The sequence below is a fragment of the Epinephelus fuscoguttatus genome, linkage group LG13 (genome assembly GCF_011397635.1).
Source record: "Epinephelus fuscoguttatus linkage group LG13, E.fuscoguttatus.final_Chr_v1".
Classification (NCBI taxonomy): Eukaryota; Metazoa; Chordata; class Actinopteri; order Perciformes; family Serranidae; genus Epinephelus; species Epinephelus fuscoguttatus.
In genome coordinates, this window is record NC_064764.1 from 29696785 (window position 1) to 29713452 (window position 16668).

Below are 16668 nucleotides of genomic sequence, written 5' to 3' on the forward strand. Positions count from 1 at the left end.
TGGGATACGCTTGAAAAGACAGTGTGTCATAGTTAGTAAGACAGATTTTTGTTTCAAGGATAAATGACAAGAGAACAGGGTTTGTGGCCATATTGAGAAAACCATTCACTGCAGAGTATGTTGAATGATCAGATGCAGTTTGGCACATATTGTTTGTATCATCATGAAGAAAGCTGGAAGCGGCGGATGTGCAGAAAATCCCCAAACACAAACAAAGAGAAGGAAAAGATTAACAAGTGGCTTAAATAGGAGGATAAGTAAAGGCAACACATTTCGCGCTGACATCTGTCCTCTTCCTTTTATACTGATATCTGCTGAACATACCATCATTAGTGGTTGCATGTGATTATCACATTTGGCTTTAGATGGAGAGCAGGAGAAAGTTAATACCAGATTTTATTTTGGGTCCCAATCCAAGATTTTTAAAGAGCAATACACCATATTTGGAAATAAATGAACCATGCTTCTGTATTTTAATTCTTTGAATGGCAACTTTTGAGTCATAGTTCTTTAGGATATGAAGGAATTTATGTATTTTGTGACTTAAAGTTGTATTGTTCGTGCACTGAGTGAAGTTAAATAAGTACATATTTGTTTCAGCGTTTGGGGACACATAAGAAAGGGGGTTTAGGGGTTCGCCTCAGGCATCTGCCTCTGCATTCTCGCGAACTTTTATGTACCAACTTGTGCCTTTCTTCCTCAGTTTATGATGTAAATGCCTTTAACTAATCAGAAAAAAAGCCCTCTGCTACTTTCATGTTCTAAATACTGAGGGGAATGTCGCCCCTGTGTCACCCCAGAAATCTACGCCTATGCCTCCACAAAAGGCACTGAAATAGATTCGGAAGGGGATTTGAAAGGATTCATACTCAATACATGGATCTGATATTGACTTCTGCTGTTGAACCCTAAAACCTAAAAGGAGAATCAGCTTTCTTCTCCCGAGCCACCTGTCAGGCTTTCAAACTGCCTTGATTAGAAACGCTGTTTTGTTTTTTTTGTTTTTTTTTTACAATCCCTGCAGTTTATCCACATTTCTTTGAAATGAGGTGAGCAGACAGGGTGAAACAGGTCAGTTACCGCTCACGGGTTTTAATGAAAGTGTTTCCAGGTCGCGGGTCAGGGGTTAGACTTGTAGACGACCAGTTGGGGTGGCTTTTCCTGGAACTGTTCCCAACAAACAGATGACTTGATGGATGTGAAAGTTGGGTAATTATTTTTCTTCATTGCTTCAGGCAGAAGATTTGTTTTACTTTCTCGAGTACAGCTCTTATTAAAAGATTCCTTTTTTTGTTAATCAAAACACCTGCAGAAAGTCTTTAAAATGAAACACAGACAGTGCAGAATATATATCAGTTCTGGCCAGAGCAAACCACACATGTCCAAACTGTTTCCAACACAGCAACATGGAAATAGTCACAGCATCTTTGCGTTATATAAAACACCAACATACCAAATCCCAAAATGAAGATAACCAATGACAGAGCTGCCAAACCCTTTACCCTCTCTGAAGCAGTGTTTTCTTCTCCAACATGCCATAAAAGGCAGACAGACTGACTTTAATAAGCAGATTATATCGTACTGAGCCTCTCTCTGATTGGGATTCTCACTATGTTCTTGGAAAACAGCAAATTTTCCAGGAACATTTTCCATAGTGCCTCATTATCTCACTGCACACATACACATGCATACTGAACTCTGACTCTGCTCTGCAGCCACACTCTACTTTGTGAGTTAAACTTTGGCGCCCCTTTGAAGACATCTGATGGTAGTAAAAGTGATCTGAGGTGAGCAGACTATAAAGGGGTATGCACAGTGGAGAAAATAGTCTGCATCCACTGTATAACTTTCAGGCTCAACTTGGCTTGCAGGCAAATCACAGTGTGCAGCTTTGGGAGCCGGATGAAAGGAAACTGTGTGTGTTTTTGCTTTGGGAACAGAGTAAATCGTCTGTATCTCTGTTCTTCTTGGATCACGGCCCTGGTTTTTAGAGTGAAACATGTTACAGAATAAGGTGTGTTTTCTTTGTTATGTCATAGATGCTTTCACATAAAACACACGTCAGAGTTGTTGGACAATGTCTTCTTCCCAAGGCTTTTGATACCTGTTTATACATGCTGACGCTCTTTGTAATACAAGAAATTATTTGCCACTTCAGTACAATACATGTCTAGGAAACTGCTGCTGGGCCAGACAAAACATAGCCACATGTCACGTAGAGATTAATGAAGAGGAAATGTGGAAGTGGAGGGGGGAGATAAGAGGACAAGACGAATGAATTCCAGACACTTTAGGAAGTCAAGTGAGGATCAGGTTGATGGAAAGACGGTCGCTGACACATATAGGTCGGCGGAGATTGAGTGAAGGTGGAGAGGGATGGGATGGAGTAGCGCCACAGGGGAGGGGAAAACAGCTGTTGCTCCGTCGAATCTGACAGGATGAATATATTGTGTGAGAGCAGGGGACCAGCATGGAAGCCGCCAGGGTTGGCGGGGAAATGTCGTAGTATGATCCCAGGCACGGCTCTCTCACGCTGGGGTGCAGGGTAAGGCCTTATGTGAACCTAAGAGATGGGATCATTCCAGAGAAGGTCTGGATCAAGGCTGGAAGACAGGCCTGGGATATTCCCATTAGAGCAAATAAGTTCAGCTGTTGTTTGCACACCAGCTAAATAATTTCAAACCCTCGGTGCTCTGGTTGGCACGGGGCTCAGAGAAGTTTTCATTGCCTTAAATGAAGGTGACTGTTTTACCAAGGGAGCCATAAACCATCCATCTTTGTCTCCACAGAGCTGAATGCCAAGTCTACTCTTCCATCTTTCCTCCTCTGGGACAGAAACCTGAGAGGCTGAAATACTGTGTGCCAGAGCTGTGTTAAAACACCGAGGAAGGACGTCACCTACAGTATAATTAATACTACACTTTTAGAAATAAGGGTTCCGAAAGGGTTCTTTCAGAAAGGCTGAGGTTGTACCCAGAACCATTTACTTCTGAAGAACCCTTTTTTGAAGAAAGGTCCCTCAAGAATTCTTTGAAAGACAATCCAAAGAACAGTTTTTGGAAGAAAGAGCTCTTCAAAGATCATTGAAGATTCTCAACCATTAAATACTCAAATATTTATACATGTTTCAAATGGTATTCTTAAATGTAGATGTATCTGGAACCCCCTCAATCAATTCATGTTCTGCCATAGCTGATATCATCATTTCATTACCACGTGGTCTTCTGAAATTCTTCTTTTCTATCTAATGGGCACCAGGTACTTGGCATTTTGAGTTCGGTTCTCAGTTTTGGTTCCCAACCCTACTGCACTAGTAAAAAAAAAAGTAAAGGCTTTAGTAGCAGTGATTTCACTGGCTGGGTTTCAGTCAAGGGTTTCACAAAAAACCCTGGCTGGGTTCTGGATGAAACCCTTGGAATATAAATAGGTTATTGGTAGAACCTCCTGGCTGGGTTTCCGTTAGCAACCTTAGAAGCTGGAAAGGTTCTGGATACAACCCCCAGAGAGGGTTCTGGGTTGATCCATTCACAAACAGTTGTGGATGGAACCCTTGGAATATAAATTGGTTCTCAGTCGAACCTCCTGGCTGGGTTTTCATTACGAACCTTGGAAGCCAGAAAGGTTCTGGATACAACCCCCAGAAAGGGTTCTGAGGGGAACCATTTACAGATGGCTCTAGATGAAACCCTTGGAAGTAAGGATGTCCCAATCCGATATTCAGATCGGTATCGACCGCCGATATTAGCAAAAAACGTGCATCGGCATCAGATCGTACTGCATGGAAAAATGCCGATCCATTCCAGTGATCTGCTCCAGCACTTACTATCAGTCCACCAGGCCAGCATGCAGACACACAGGAAACAGCAGCACCAGGCTGGCACTGGCATTAAAAAAATAACTGAAAAGGAAAGGCTGCATTTTTTGTTAAATGTCAACAATGTCTTGTGGTGTTAATCTATTTTTTATTTATTAGGGGGCCAAAGCACAAGTGTGTGGAGTCTTGCTGCTATTTTAATTTCAATGTTAGACATTTTAAAGATTTCTTGTGTTGATTTATTTTCTATTTATTAAGGGGCCAAAGCAGCCAGAGCAAACCAGCTATATTTTTTATTTAATGTTATTGTTTAAGTTTGTTTATTTAATCCTGTTAACAATAAACAGGTCAGTTTCTCATACCAGCTGTTGTGGATCATTCTAAATAACCCGATTAAGTTGTTCTTGTTAGAGTAATATCGCTTGATCAAACCTTTTCTAACATGACTGACAACAAAATAAGTGAATATGTATAATACGCGCTTGGATCAGATTGGCATCGGTATCCGCCAAAACTCAAGGCTGTAATATCGGCATCAGATCGAAAGTGAAAAAGCTGGATCGGGACATCCCTACTTCGAAGATATAGGATTCTCGGTAGAATCTCCTGGGTGGGTTCTTGTTTGCAACCTTAGAAGGTGGAGTGGCTCTGGCTACTACCCCCAGAGAGAGTTCTGGGTGGAACCATTCACAGACAGCTTTAGATCAAATCCTTGGAATATATGAAATGGTTCTCAGTAGAGCCCCCTGGGTGGGTTCTTGATGAACTATTGGAATATAAATGGGTTATGGGTATAACTCCCTGGCTGGGTTTTAGATTGAACCCCTGGAATATTAACAGGTTCTTGCTAGAACCTCCTTTGTGAGTTCTTGTGAGCAACCTTGGTAGGTTGGGTCTAGAGTGAACTCTTGGAATATAAAAGGACTCTTGGTAGAACTCTGTGACTGGGTTCTTGATGAAACCCTTCAAATATAAAAGGGTTTTGGTAGAACCTTCTGGTTGGATTCTTTTCAACAACCTTATAAGGTGGAAAGGTTCTGGATATAACCTCCAGAGAGGGTTTTTGGTGAAACCATTCACAGATAGTTCTAGATATAACCCTTTATGTTGACTTCTAAGTAGAGCCCTTTGAAATGAAACCTTTATTAAAGGTTCTACAACAACCAAAAAGGGTTATTAAATGGTGACAAGTCAGATAACTCTATATGGTTAGGGTTAGGGTTAGTGTGTGGAGAGTTATATATTGCACCAGTGCTAAGAGTCCCTGTCCTTATTTAGTCGCGGAGTGTCACCGTCTGTTGAGCTCAGCTGTGTTCTCGTTCTGCTGCTCCAGACAAACTGACATGACTTCATTATTCTGTGTCGCTTCCATCCACCAAAACCTCTACAGTTGTTTCAACAAAGAGCAGAAAAGTTCTTTTCCATTGCATATTTTGAAAACAAAACAAGCCTTGTAGTTCTGTTCCAACCTTTTTTTTTCTTCAGATATTTATAGTTCATTAGTTCACACATCAGCATGAGTGGAAAGAGATGATCTCAGTGTATTTATTCTCAGAGTGTTTACTTTCATGCAGTCCTCCTCCTCATCTGAATCAACAGAGCAGAGACAGTGGAGCAGAAGAGAGCTGCCAGTAGTGGAAATCTGTGGTTTGATAACGTCAGACTGTAAATCAGGATGTGTTGATGCCAAACTATGTTTGCACGTTGGACAATGCACGTTTTAATATTTATTTTGAAACTCCAAACACACATAGAGATATCATGTTGTACAGCAGTTCAAAGTGGACTGAGCATGTTATGCTGACAACCCCATTAACCTACTCCCTTTCCCTAAAGATCATCCATCACTGCTGATGATCCAAGATAGCCGCTCTGCTGAGCCAAGGTTAAGTTTCTAGTTTGAGGGTGTTTCTTCTTTACAGGCCAATAGGATTACATCCTCTGACCATCGGTCCAAAACAGGATGAATACAACAGTGAAATGTTTATTGAATGATGTAGCATTGTTTATTTCATAATCGGACATGTTTATTGGTTGAATCCCTGCGTTTTGATGGATGCGCTTGTACAGTAATCATTGATGAGCTGGTTATATTCGCAGTGTGACCGAGGTAGACTGCTGATGTCATGAAGTTTTAATTGAAGGGATGAGATTTACAGTATATTATTTAATAGACTATAGTCACCAACATCATGGGTGGGAGTGACATTCAGAAAGCTGTCTCCAAACTCTGTCACCAACTCTCCACAACATACAGATGAAACAGATTACAACAAAGATTTATTTTGGGCTATATATCATGAAACAGTTGGCATGTTTGCTGCTCACAACATTCCCCTGTGATAGATTAGTCATTATTAACATGGACAGATCATGAGACAATAGGCCATTGAGCATAAACATGAAAAAGATGTCCCACCCCTATACATATGGTATGATCATGACCAAGAGACTGAAATTGATTGTTTGCATCTCTTTGTTTGTTTTCTCAGTTACTCAGTGTCTCTTCATAGTTGTCTTTCGCCTCTTTGTGGTCATTTTGTCTATTTGTGGTTGTTTTATGTCTCTCTGTGGCTACTTCACATCTCTTAGTGGACATTTAACATCTTGTGGTCATTTTGTGCCTCTTTTCTAGTTATTTTCTGTCTCTTTTTAGTCATTTTGCATCCCTTTGAAGTCATTTTGGGGTCTTTGGAGTTGTTTTTGTAGTCATTTAGTGTCTTTCTGTATTTGTTTTGCATCTCTTTGTGGTGGTTTTTCATCTCTTTGAAGTCTTTTTGTCTCTTTTAAGTAGCTTTGCATTCTTCATGGTCATTTTGTGTCTCTTGGTCATTGTTTTGCATCTCTCTGTGGTCATTTTGTGAATCTTTGTAGATGTTATGCATCTCTTTTTGTTTGTTTTATGTCTTTCTGTGACCTCTGTAGTTATTTTGCACCTGTTAGTGGCCATTTTGTGTCTCTTTTCAGTTGTTTTTCATCTCTTTGTGTTCTTTTCTTGTCTCTTTTTAGATGTTTTGCATCGTTTAATGGTTATTTTGTGTATTTTTTTAAGTTGTTGTGCATATCTTGGTAGTCATTTTGTGTCTCTTTGTGGTCCTTTTGTGTTTCTTTAGCTGCTTTTCTACTGCACAAACCCCTCCCTAACATCTGGCCTTTTAATGTAATGGGAAAGGTTACAATTGGCACTTACTCTTGGGTCAAATGACTGCAGTTGTCACAGGTACAGTATTAATGGCTTCTGGCTCTGATCAGCATTGATGGAAACACAACACCCAGGTGAATACACTACTTTTAGCTACTGGCGAGATGTAATGACACGCCACTACAAAAGACCATCCATCTTCATCCAAGTAGCGTTCGAACATTGATCCAAATTGGCCTGCACCGAGTTTAAGAGCAAGACTGAGTAACTAAGAGATATATTAAAAGAAGTAACCAATGTGAAGTTCTCACTGGCCTCTACTCTCCTCTCTTGTTTACTGACCTGTTTTCCAACCTGTCACAAACACACACATACAAAGGCAAGCTCGTCTGCTGCTGAGCCGTGTACACAGCTGTGGTCTACTGGCAATGGGAAAGGAGTCTCTAGCCTATTTTTAGAAGGTTTAAATAACCCACATACATGCACTTATTTTGGTGTAAAGTGTTTTTTGTGGTTGTTTTGCATCTCTTTGTGGTCTCCTTGTGTCCGTTTGTGGTCTTGTCTCATTGACTTTCCAGTAAGAAACGTTCACAGTCAATTTGAGCTGAGGCTCCGTTTCTGCCTGCTAGGCCTGTTCAGTAATCCATCCATGGTTATTAAGGGTGAGATTATGGATTCAATTATACTTTGGTTACATGTCTTTTGATGAGGTTGTAAATCTTCAGTGATCTCATGTATTTGACAGGGTCAGAGTCACCAGCTGGGCTGCCCTCAGGAAGAATTTAGATTCAAATACAGTCATCAATCATTATTTCCCTCACTATTCATCCACACAAACACACATATGATGACTTTGTGGCTTCGCAGTTTTTTTTACGGGTAAGATGAATGTCAGTAGTTTTCCTTTGTAATGTAGTTGATTGATTATCGGGACAATAACTGGATCCATTCCTAAAGCTTTATTCCTTTTACTCTGGAAATACTGATAAGTCCTAACAGTCCCTAAGCTACGTGTGGGCCAAATGGCCGAGCTTTGGATGGGTTGTCGTGGGACCGAGCCAGTGTTTGCTTGTACTGGAGTTCAAATGGCGCTGCCAGGAGTTTCCTAATGTTTCATACACTCTGAGCCCCTCTCCCTCTGAGCCAATCTCACTTGTGTTTTATCGGAAATATTGATGGAAGAATCAAAACAAATGCCGTTTTGATAGGAAACACATAGCTGGAAAAGCACAAGGGTATTTTTCAAATCCAGGGCTTCCCCCTCTTTCACTGTCAGTGTCTGTTTTGGCGTCTGGCAGCTGTTGGCAGTAATCCTCATGCAAAGTTCCACTATTTCATTTAATGCTGAAATATGAGCCAAGGACATGCTGTGGAGAGTATAGTACAAGCCATAATCCAGGCAGAAAGTCTATCGTTAAGCCTCGTAGACTAAGAGGGGTGGAGGTTTAGGCCCCATAGATTTCCACTGCAGAATAAAAACGATACAAAACAAATGATGGACATATAATTAAATTGACTAATTTGCTTTTAATTCTCTCTTGATTTGACAAGGGCTTGGATCATTGAATTAAAGCACTCTTAAATATGATAAAAACAGAACCACACTGCAATAAAATCAGGCTTAATTTAACAAACCTGTCTATCTTTCTGTTACCACTGTTCACTGTCTATCATCCAATCTGCACTGGTGTGGTTTATTATTTTTACATGTGCATTGGCCAACTGTCAGTCGTAAGTCACACTTCTGGTCCCGTTGCGCCCATCTGAAATTTCTGCTGTTTATTAGCACGCCTGTTACAAATAGGCTAATTGTTAGCATGCCTGGTTCTTGGCTTTTTATTCCAAAGCCACATGACAGAGGCAAGTGATGAGAGAAAAATAATTTCACAGCCAGTGACTGAGTTGGTTTGGAAGGTAACAACCAAAGTTCAGCACGAGTGTTGATAATGATAAAGATCATTAATCCCCAAGAGATACAGCAGAGCATGATTGATAGGAAGATAGTCACATCCAAAATTAACAGAGTCCTCCTTAACATGCCCTCTTGACCTTTATGTCCAAATACATTCAAAGTTTCTTCCAACCCAAATACACAACTTGTACATCCATCATACATAGATTATATCACATAGGATTTACAGATGATAAAAGTAACCTCTACTACATGCTTTCTAGAACTGAACATACATCAGTCACAGTAGGTTTTTCCACCATCACTGGCCTGAGCGTTACCCTTGATCCGAACAGTTTTGGTGACCTCAGCGAGCTCAAATCCTCCAAAAATACCAGCAAATTAATGTAATTCTCTAGAGCTATAAAACTGATGTGGAAAATCTTGTACTCTGGGTCAGTCTTTATTTTGAAGAATAGCAGAGTAAACTGGATCTTACTTGAACATATTTTTATTACAACACAAATCTGATCAGGGAAGCCTTCGGTTCAGCAAGTGTGCATGAACAGAGATATACCATCCAGACAGTGTTATGTAACCCTTGGTGCGTACTGTTTACCACTGGAGTCTAAACATCCACACGGTCCTCATCTTACAGTATCATTACCTTCAGACTCCCTGGAGCCTCCTCACATACCTGCATGCAGACAGTGAAGGATCTGAGGCCTCTGAAAAGATCTAAACCATTACCATGAATGAAACATACACCTTTATACAGTTATTATTATTGATGACATCATGGTTTTTCCACAATGAAACCCACATTGCTCAACTGGGAAAGTGAAAACTTAATATACCTGTTGCACTGAACATAACCAATCATAACTTACCTACTTCTTCTTTTACTTAAAACATATCTATTACCACTATTCAACATTACAAAGCCAGCTTTCTGAGAACCATTTGTAACATATTTTGTATTTTCTAAAAGGAGGTGATATCAGATCATTCGCCTGCAGAGATTATTTTGTGGATCAGTGTTACACGCTGTCACTCAGTATCACAAGCCAAACAAGCTTGTTTGAGCTTTTTTAAATCACAGAAATCATTGAAGGGGTCCAGTTTGGTATCAGTCGGGATGACAGTCAGCAGCACCTCCAAGTCTAAGGACATACTTCTCTGCAGGATAACACTGGATAGCAGCCCCCCTCTGAGTCGGGAATGAGTTACTACCCCAAGCAAAGGAGTTCAAATATCTCAGGGTCTTGTTTATGAGTGAGGGTAGAATGGAGCATGAGATGGATCAGCGGTTTGGTGCAGCGTCTGCAGTGATGCGGGTGCTGCGCCGGACTGTCGTTGCGAAAAGTGAGCTGAGTCAGAGGGCAAAGCTTTCGATTTACTGGTCCATCTACGTCCCAACCCTCACGTATGGTCATGAGCTCTGGGTAGTGGCCCAAAGAATAAGGTTGCAGATAGAAGTGGCCAAAATGAGATTCCTCCATGGGGTGGCTGGACTCAGCCTTAGAGATAGGGTGAGGAGTTCAGACATTCAAAGGGAGCCCAGAGTCAGATAGTTGAGGTGGTTCGGGCATCTGATCAGAACGCCTCCTGGGTGCCTACTAGTCTTGTCCAACTAATGGGAGGCCCTGGGGCAGACCCAGAACACGCTGGAGGGATTGTAAATCTGGTCTGGCCTGAGAACTCCTCAGGATCCCCCAGGAAGAGCTGGAAAGCGTTGCTGGGTAGAGGAGTGTCTGGTGCTCAGCCTGCTGGCCCTGCAACCCGGCCTCGGATAAGCAATTGAGTAGTTCAGGCTAAGCAAGGTATTTCAGACATCCCTTTCTCCACCAACATTTTCCAACTCCTCCTGGGGGATCCTGAGGTGTTCCCATGCCAAATGAGATATATATAATCCCTCAAGCATGCTCTGTGTCTACCCTGGGGTCTTCCGTCAGTGCCAGTACTGTGTGCTGACCCCTGGCATTGCAAACTGGCTAGCTACAATTGTGTTTTGTTTGAATGTGCGTTGTAAAATGTTTCAAGTGTGTGCAGCACAAAAACTAGGTATTTTCATGCAGGACTTTAAGCATTAGCCAATCACTTGATTGATTCAAATAATGACCACAGGACCGGTTTAATATAAGGAAGTGATATATGACGGCAAGTTGCCATTAAAGGCTTTATGAATAAATAAAAACCAATGCTGTCATGTTCAGCTTCAGGGTCAGCTCATTAAAACAATTACATTTGTAATCAACTCTGAGTTCACTTCCATAAAATGTTCAGTCTCATGTGAACTCAAGAAGATTTCCCACCTACTTTTGATGTATCACTTCCCTATGTTTACTTGTAGTGTGTTGCCAAGTAGCTCTGTGAACCTCAGACCTCAGAACATGACCTCAGAACAAATCAAGCTGGCTTCGGTTTTATTGTGACCCACCCTTTGATGCCTGTCCTTATCCAATATCTGTCCCCAGGCTCTGCTGATTAGGACTGTATTCTGTAAAAATCAGCTCTGGCAGCAAACGTGCAGTTTCTTGTAAAGTGATGTCAGTGTATGTCTGAGAGAGACAGGCACACACAGAGAGAAAAGTATTACCTCATATCATTTTCTTGTCAAATCAACACAAGCTCAAGCTGACCTCACGTTTTACTAACCATTGTTCACAGATATTCATTTACAATAACAACATATGCATTTAAAAAGCTGAGACACAGACATTTACACCTCATATAAAACTTCAACATATGCAGTTTATGATGCTCGTAAGTGGCAGATCCTTAACGTGTGTACTCGCCATAAAAGTAATGTTCTTATCCAGTTAGACAGCACACAATATAAAGGGTTTCAAGGTACTTCTTCTATGTTAATGCTCACTTAAATTATATCACTATTATGTTCAGTAAAATTTACACCTCAGCAGAATTTAAACCAGCATGAGGTCTGGGTTTCAGTCTGCTTTTAAAAGACTAAAATGGGATGACAAGACAAAGGAGGAGAAGAAGAAAAGCACTTTGTTAAGGGTAGTTTGTACTGCAGTTGACTCTTTGCTAAGTTCCACCCTTGGATGCAGACTGGCCAATCATAATGTAGCATCAGGGTCTGACAACAACACAGCTGTGCTCCATTGACTCTAATACTTTCGGATTTCCTTAATTTTTAGGCTGGTTTTGTGGATGTGGAGCTAAATGTTGTGCCTGGGGCACGTCGTGTATTAATGATACGCGTTACCTGGAGAGGTTGGAAAAGATATACGTTTCTTCCCTGTTCCAAAACCAAAATCAAACCCTGAAAAGTGTAGGGTTAGCTAGCTAGCTACTGAAGATATAGCCTATTGAAAGCCAAACACTGTTCATCTGCACACACTGTGATGCCACACAGCTGGTTCAATATCAGCAAAGTTTCCCTTTATATTCATTGTCTTGTGTGGCGATCAGCAGTGATGAATGGGGTGCCGTTTGTAAAGTGTCTCATGATGAAAATAACATCAACATTTTGCCACATTTAGCTTCAAACAATGTTTAAAAAAGTATTGTGATTTTTTTAACGTCACCTTTTACCACATTTACAGTAATATTTGTTAACTTAGAAATATATTAAATAGTTAAATCTAAATATTAAATGTGGCACCTAAATGTTAAATGTTAAATCTAAATATTAAATCTAAATGCTAAATCTAAATCTAAATGTTAAATCTAAATATTAAATCTAAATCTAAATGCTAAATCTAAATCTAAATATTAAATCTAAATCTAAATGTTAAATCTAAATGCTAAATATAAATATAAATATAAATGTTAAATCTAAATATTAAATCTAAATCTAAATCTAAATGTTAAATCTAAATGTTTTGGGTGAAACTAAATATTTAGCTAATATGCAAATTCACACTGCCGGTCACCGGAAGTACCAAAATAAAAGCTCGAGATGGTCAGACTGTTTATAGAATCAAATAACGAATTAAAACCAACTTATCGGGGGAAATGGACACTTGAACATACATTAGCGTGATAATAACTACCTAAAATAACAAGAAACGTGTTTGGAGAAATTTTATTTGACGTGTACTTTGAGTTGTTAGTGTCCCTTCGAGGGATTAACAACCTAAGCTAAGCTAACAACCGTCAGTTCTTAGCCCGTTAGCAGTGTCTGTAATGACTCATTAACTTAAACGGTCTGTGAAAAAAATATTTTTTTCCAGCGGATGTCTTAGTTACAACATGATTGAGCTAGCAAAGCAGTTTTGTGTTGCGATGTGTGGTATTTATTCAGTTTTGGGAAATCACGATGTCTAGAAAGCATCAGTGGCCGCAGCAGCAGCAAAGCTGTCAGGACGTCATCTGTTAAATGTCTCCCATTGTCGGATACGACGACATTAAACTACTCCAGTTAGCTCAATCATGTTGTAACTAAGACATCCGCTGGAAAAAATATTTTCTTAACGGACCGTTTAGAGTTAGTGAGTCATTACAGACACCGCTAACGGGGCTAACAGCTAACAGTTAGCCCCGCTAATCTACGATAACCATGTTATTAATTTCAGACCGTGATAGTAATGTTTGTTCAGTCATAGTGTTTATAGGCTTTACAAACACCAGATTAGTCTAAACGGTGATACAGTGACGTGAAAAACGTGAGATGTGCATATATATATGTTGCTAAACTCCGCTGGTTTTCTACCCGGAAGTATTTGTAAACAACAAGGTGATTCCCTCCGAAGGGACACTAACAACTCAAAGTACACGTCAAATAAAATTTCTCCAAACACGTTTCTTGTTATTTTAGGTAGTTATTATCACGCTAATGTATGTTCAAGTGTCCATTTCCCCCGATAAGTTGGTTTTAATTCGTTATTTGATTCTATAAACAGTCTGACCATCTCGAGCTTTTATTTTGGTACTTCCGGTGACCGGCAGTGTGAATTTGCATATTAGCTAAATATTTAGTTTCACCCAAAACATTTAGATTTAACATTTAGATTTAGATTTAGATTTAATATTTAGATTTAACATTTATATTTATATTTAGCATTTAGATTTAACATTTAGATTTAGATTTAGATTTAATATTTAGATTTAGATTTAGCATTTAGATTTAGATTTAATATTTAGATTTAACATTTAGATTTAGATTTAGATTTAATATTTAGATTTAACATTTAACATTTAGGTGCCACATTTAATATTTAGATTTTACTATTTAATATATTTCTAAGTTAACAAATATTGCTGTAAATGTGGTAAAAGGTGACGTTAAAAAAATCACAATACTTTTTTAAACATTGTTTGAAGCTAAATGTGGCAAAATGTTGATGTTATTTTCAGCGTGAGACACTTTACAAACGGCACCCCATAGTGATGTGGTGGTTCACTTTTACACTGTGATCTGTAGCCTATAGTTCGGCTTTAGCTTCTAACTATCTTTGTCTTTTTAACCTGTTGTTGCTGCTAAGTCAGTTTGACATCCTGGATATATCCTTCAAACACAGACTGTAGACCCTGTAGACTGCTCTATTTGATGTCATTCAAAGCTCTGAGACTCCTTTGGTCAAGCATTTGCCACGACGAAGGTCTATATTGACAGAAAGCTTGGATTTATCATTAAATACTTGCATTGGACTTAAATGTGCAGAAACTTTTGGTTGTTCTTGCACTTCACTGTGTCCTGAATGTTCTCAAAATTAAAGATTTAATGGAACACTTACGTCCTCTCCTGCCTCCCCAGTGAGACGCCAGAACATGAAAGTCCGTATCAACGCCACAGGAGACACCATCGTGATGAAGTTTTTGCGTCCCAGCCCTGACACTAAGCTGGAGGGTTACATCCTGGGCTATGGCAGCAGCATGTTCTCCAAACAGTTCATTCAGCTGCCTGAGAACGGACAGCCATACGAGACTGAGTTTGGTAAGAGAGGCTGATGATATGTGTGTTTGTTCAGCTTAAAGATGAGAAGCTATGATGCACATGTGAATTGTATTTTTACCTTATCTAGTAAAAAGAGGGAAATAAGATCATCTATAACCTTAAGTTTGTTTTTCTCCGTGTTTAGATGCTGAGCCCAAGTACCTTATCGCTGTCCAGCCCATCCCAGTCAATGAGGTGAAAAAGCAGTGCACAGGTAATGATTCTGTAAGAATTATAGGAAAACAAATCATCATCAAAGTGACATGATAAAACAGAGGACATGGGCATTGAGGGTGGACGTGGAGGTAGGGGAGACCAGGGTGGGTTGTCACATTGTTCCCTTTGTGCCATAATTCTCTGGTATAATGTATGTTAGATTATTCTAGCCAGCAGCAAATGAAAGGTGAACATCTTCTCATTAATACATATATTTCCATGTAGACAAATCATTTCTAAAATTAGGTGATTTGTGAGTTAAGTCATGTTGTGAATTTGGGCTCTAGTTTCCCGGCGCAGCGCAGGTGGCGCAGGGTGGCGAACCCCGCGCAGAGCTAGTTTCGAGCAGTGCAACCCGAGGCGCGCTCAGTTTGGTAGTTTGGCAGACCGAGGTGCGCTGAGATGGGTGTGGTGGCGGAGCAGGGGGAGGTGTCAACAGATCCAGCTTGGCGCAGTGACAGTTTCGTGCCAAAAGGCTTCGCCGAAGGTGCGCTAAAAGCTCGCCAACTGAAACCAGGTCTACTGTCAGCGCAGGGGGTGCGCAGCCGGTGTAAGCCGAAGTTTGGCTGACCAGTGGACAGTGCGCACACGTCACCAAAACCTCACAGGCAGGTTTCCAGAATATCAGGCACATTAACGATGCAATAAATACCAAAAAAACACTATTCAATGCAACTATCAGTCAAAGGGGATTGGCACCATTTGGCACGCGTAATGGAAACCCAACCTGATTTGATTAACAAAACTAATGAGTTCACATCCCTCTCAGCCAGCCACAAACAGCCACAGCATCAGATAGGGAGTATATATTCAGCATCTGTCATCTTAGAAAAGTCAAAAGAAAAGAAACAGAGTGAGACTGCAAGAGAGAAAGAGAGAGCGAGCGCACAAGTTTGGCCGTCTGACGCTGCTGCTCTCTTCCGCCATGGCGAATTGAGTAAACTCTCATTACGTCTTCACGCGGCGCATTTAAGGGCAAGGAGAGGGGCTCATTTGATTGGTGTGATGCGTGTAAAACCCACTCCACGCCTTCTCTCCTCCCTCTTTCCGACTTGCGCCGGTAGGAGGGACGGAGGTGGGAAAGAGGAGTAGCTGTGCCAGGGCGCACAGTGTGCCAAACTTACAAAGTCCGCCTGGCCACACCCAGTTGGCGAAGCGCAGGTGCGCTGCGCCCCCGCCTCACCCGGTCTGCGAAACTAGAGCCCTTTGTGCCAACCAGCCCCATCAGTGGGTCAAAAACATTAATTAGTGGTTTTGGGGAGCTTTTATGTCACATTTATAGCAAATAAAACACACTTTTAACCATAAAAAATAAAGTATTTTTGGCTGAGCTTAGCCGAAGTCACCACAAGTCCAGAGTCCAGAGGCTCCTAACCCGTACAGATACAAAACATTGACCAGATATTGCATTGTTTGTAATTTTGTTTTTGCACAACAATTTTCAAGCATTGATATAAAGTGATGATAGTGAATTAAAATGTCTCATTTGATCTCAGGTAAAGTGGAAATGCAGAAGCCACTACACCTGGTCATTGGGTCAGTGACGCCCAGCTCAGTTCTCCTGTCCTGGGGGACCCTCCTGAAAACTCCCTATGAAGGCAACGTCATGGATGACTGTCTTGAGGATGGGTAAGTTTACTACGACACCATAACACCCTTCTGTAGGGGAGTTCAATGTTACACAGGGTGCATAATGCTGC

General features: G+C 40.7%; 1 protein-coding gene across 2 annotated transcripts in view; it reads left to right on the plus strand.

Annotated features, from left to right (window-relative positions):
• Positions 1 to 16668, plus strand: part of LOC125899348 (target of Nesh-SH3-like) — a 51659-nt gene that overhangs the window by 556 nt on the left and 34435 nt on the right. For both annotated transcript variants that reach the window (XM_049593569.1, XM_049593571.1), the window contains exons 2-4: positions 14573 to 14752; positions 14898 to 14966; positions 16465 to 16597. In XM_049593569.1, the coding sequence (XP_049449526.1) occupies positions 14573 to 14752; positions 14898 to 14966; positions 16465 to 16597 (382 nt within the window). The remainder of the gene's footprint in view (positions 1 to 14572; positions 14753 to 14897; positions 14967 to 16464; positions 16598 to 16668) is intronic.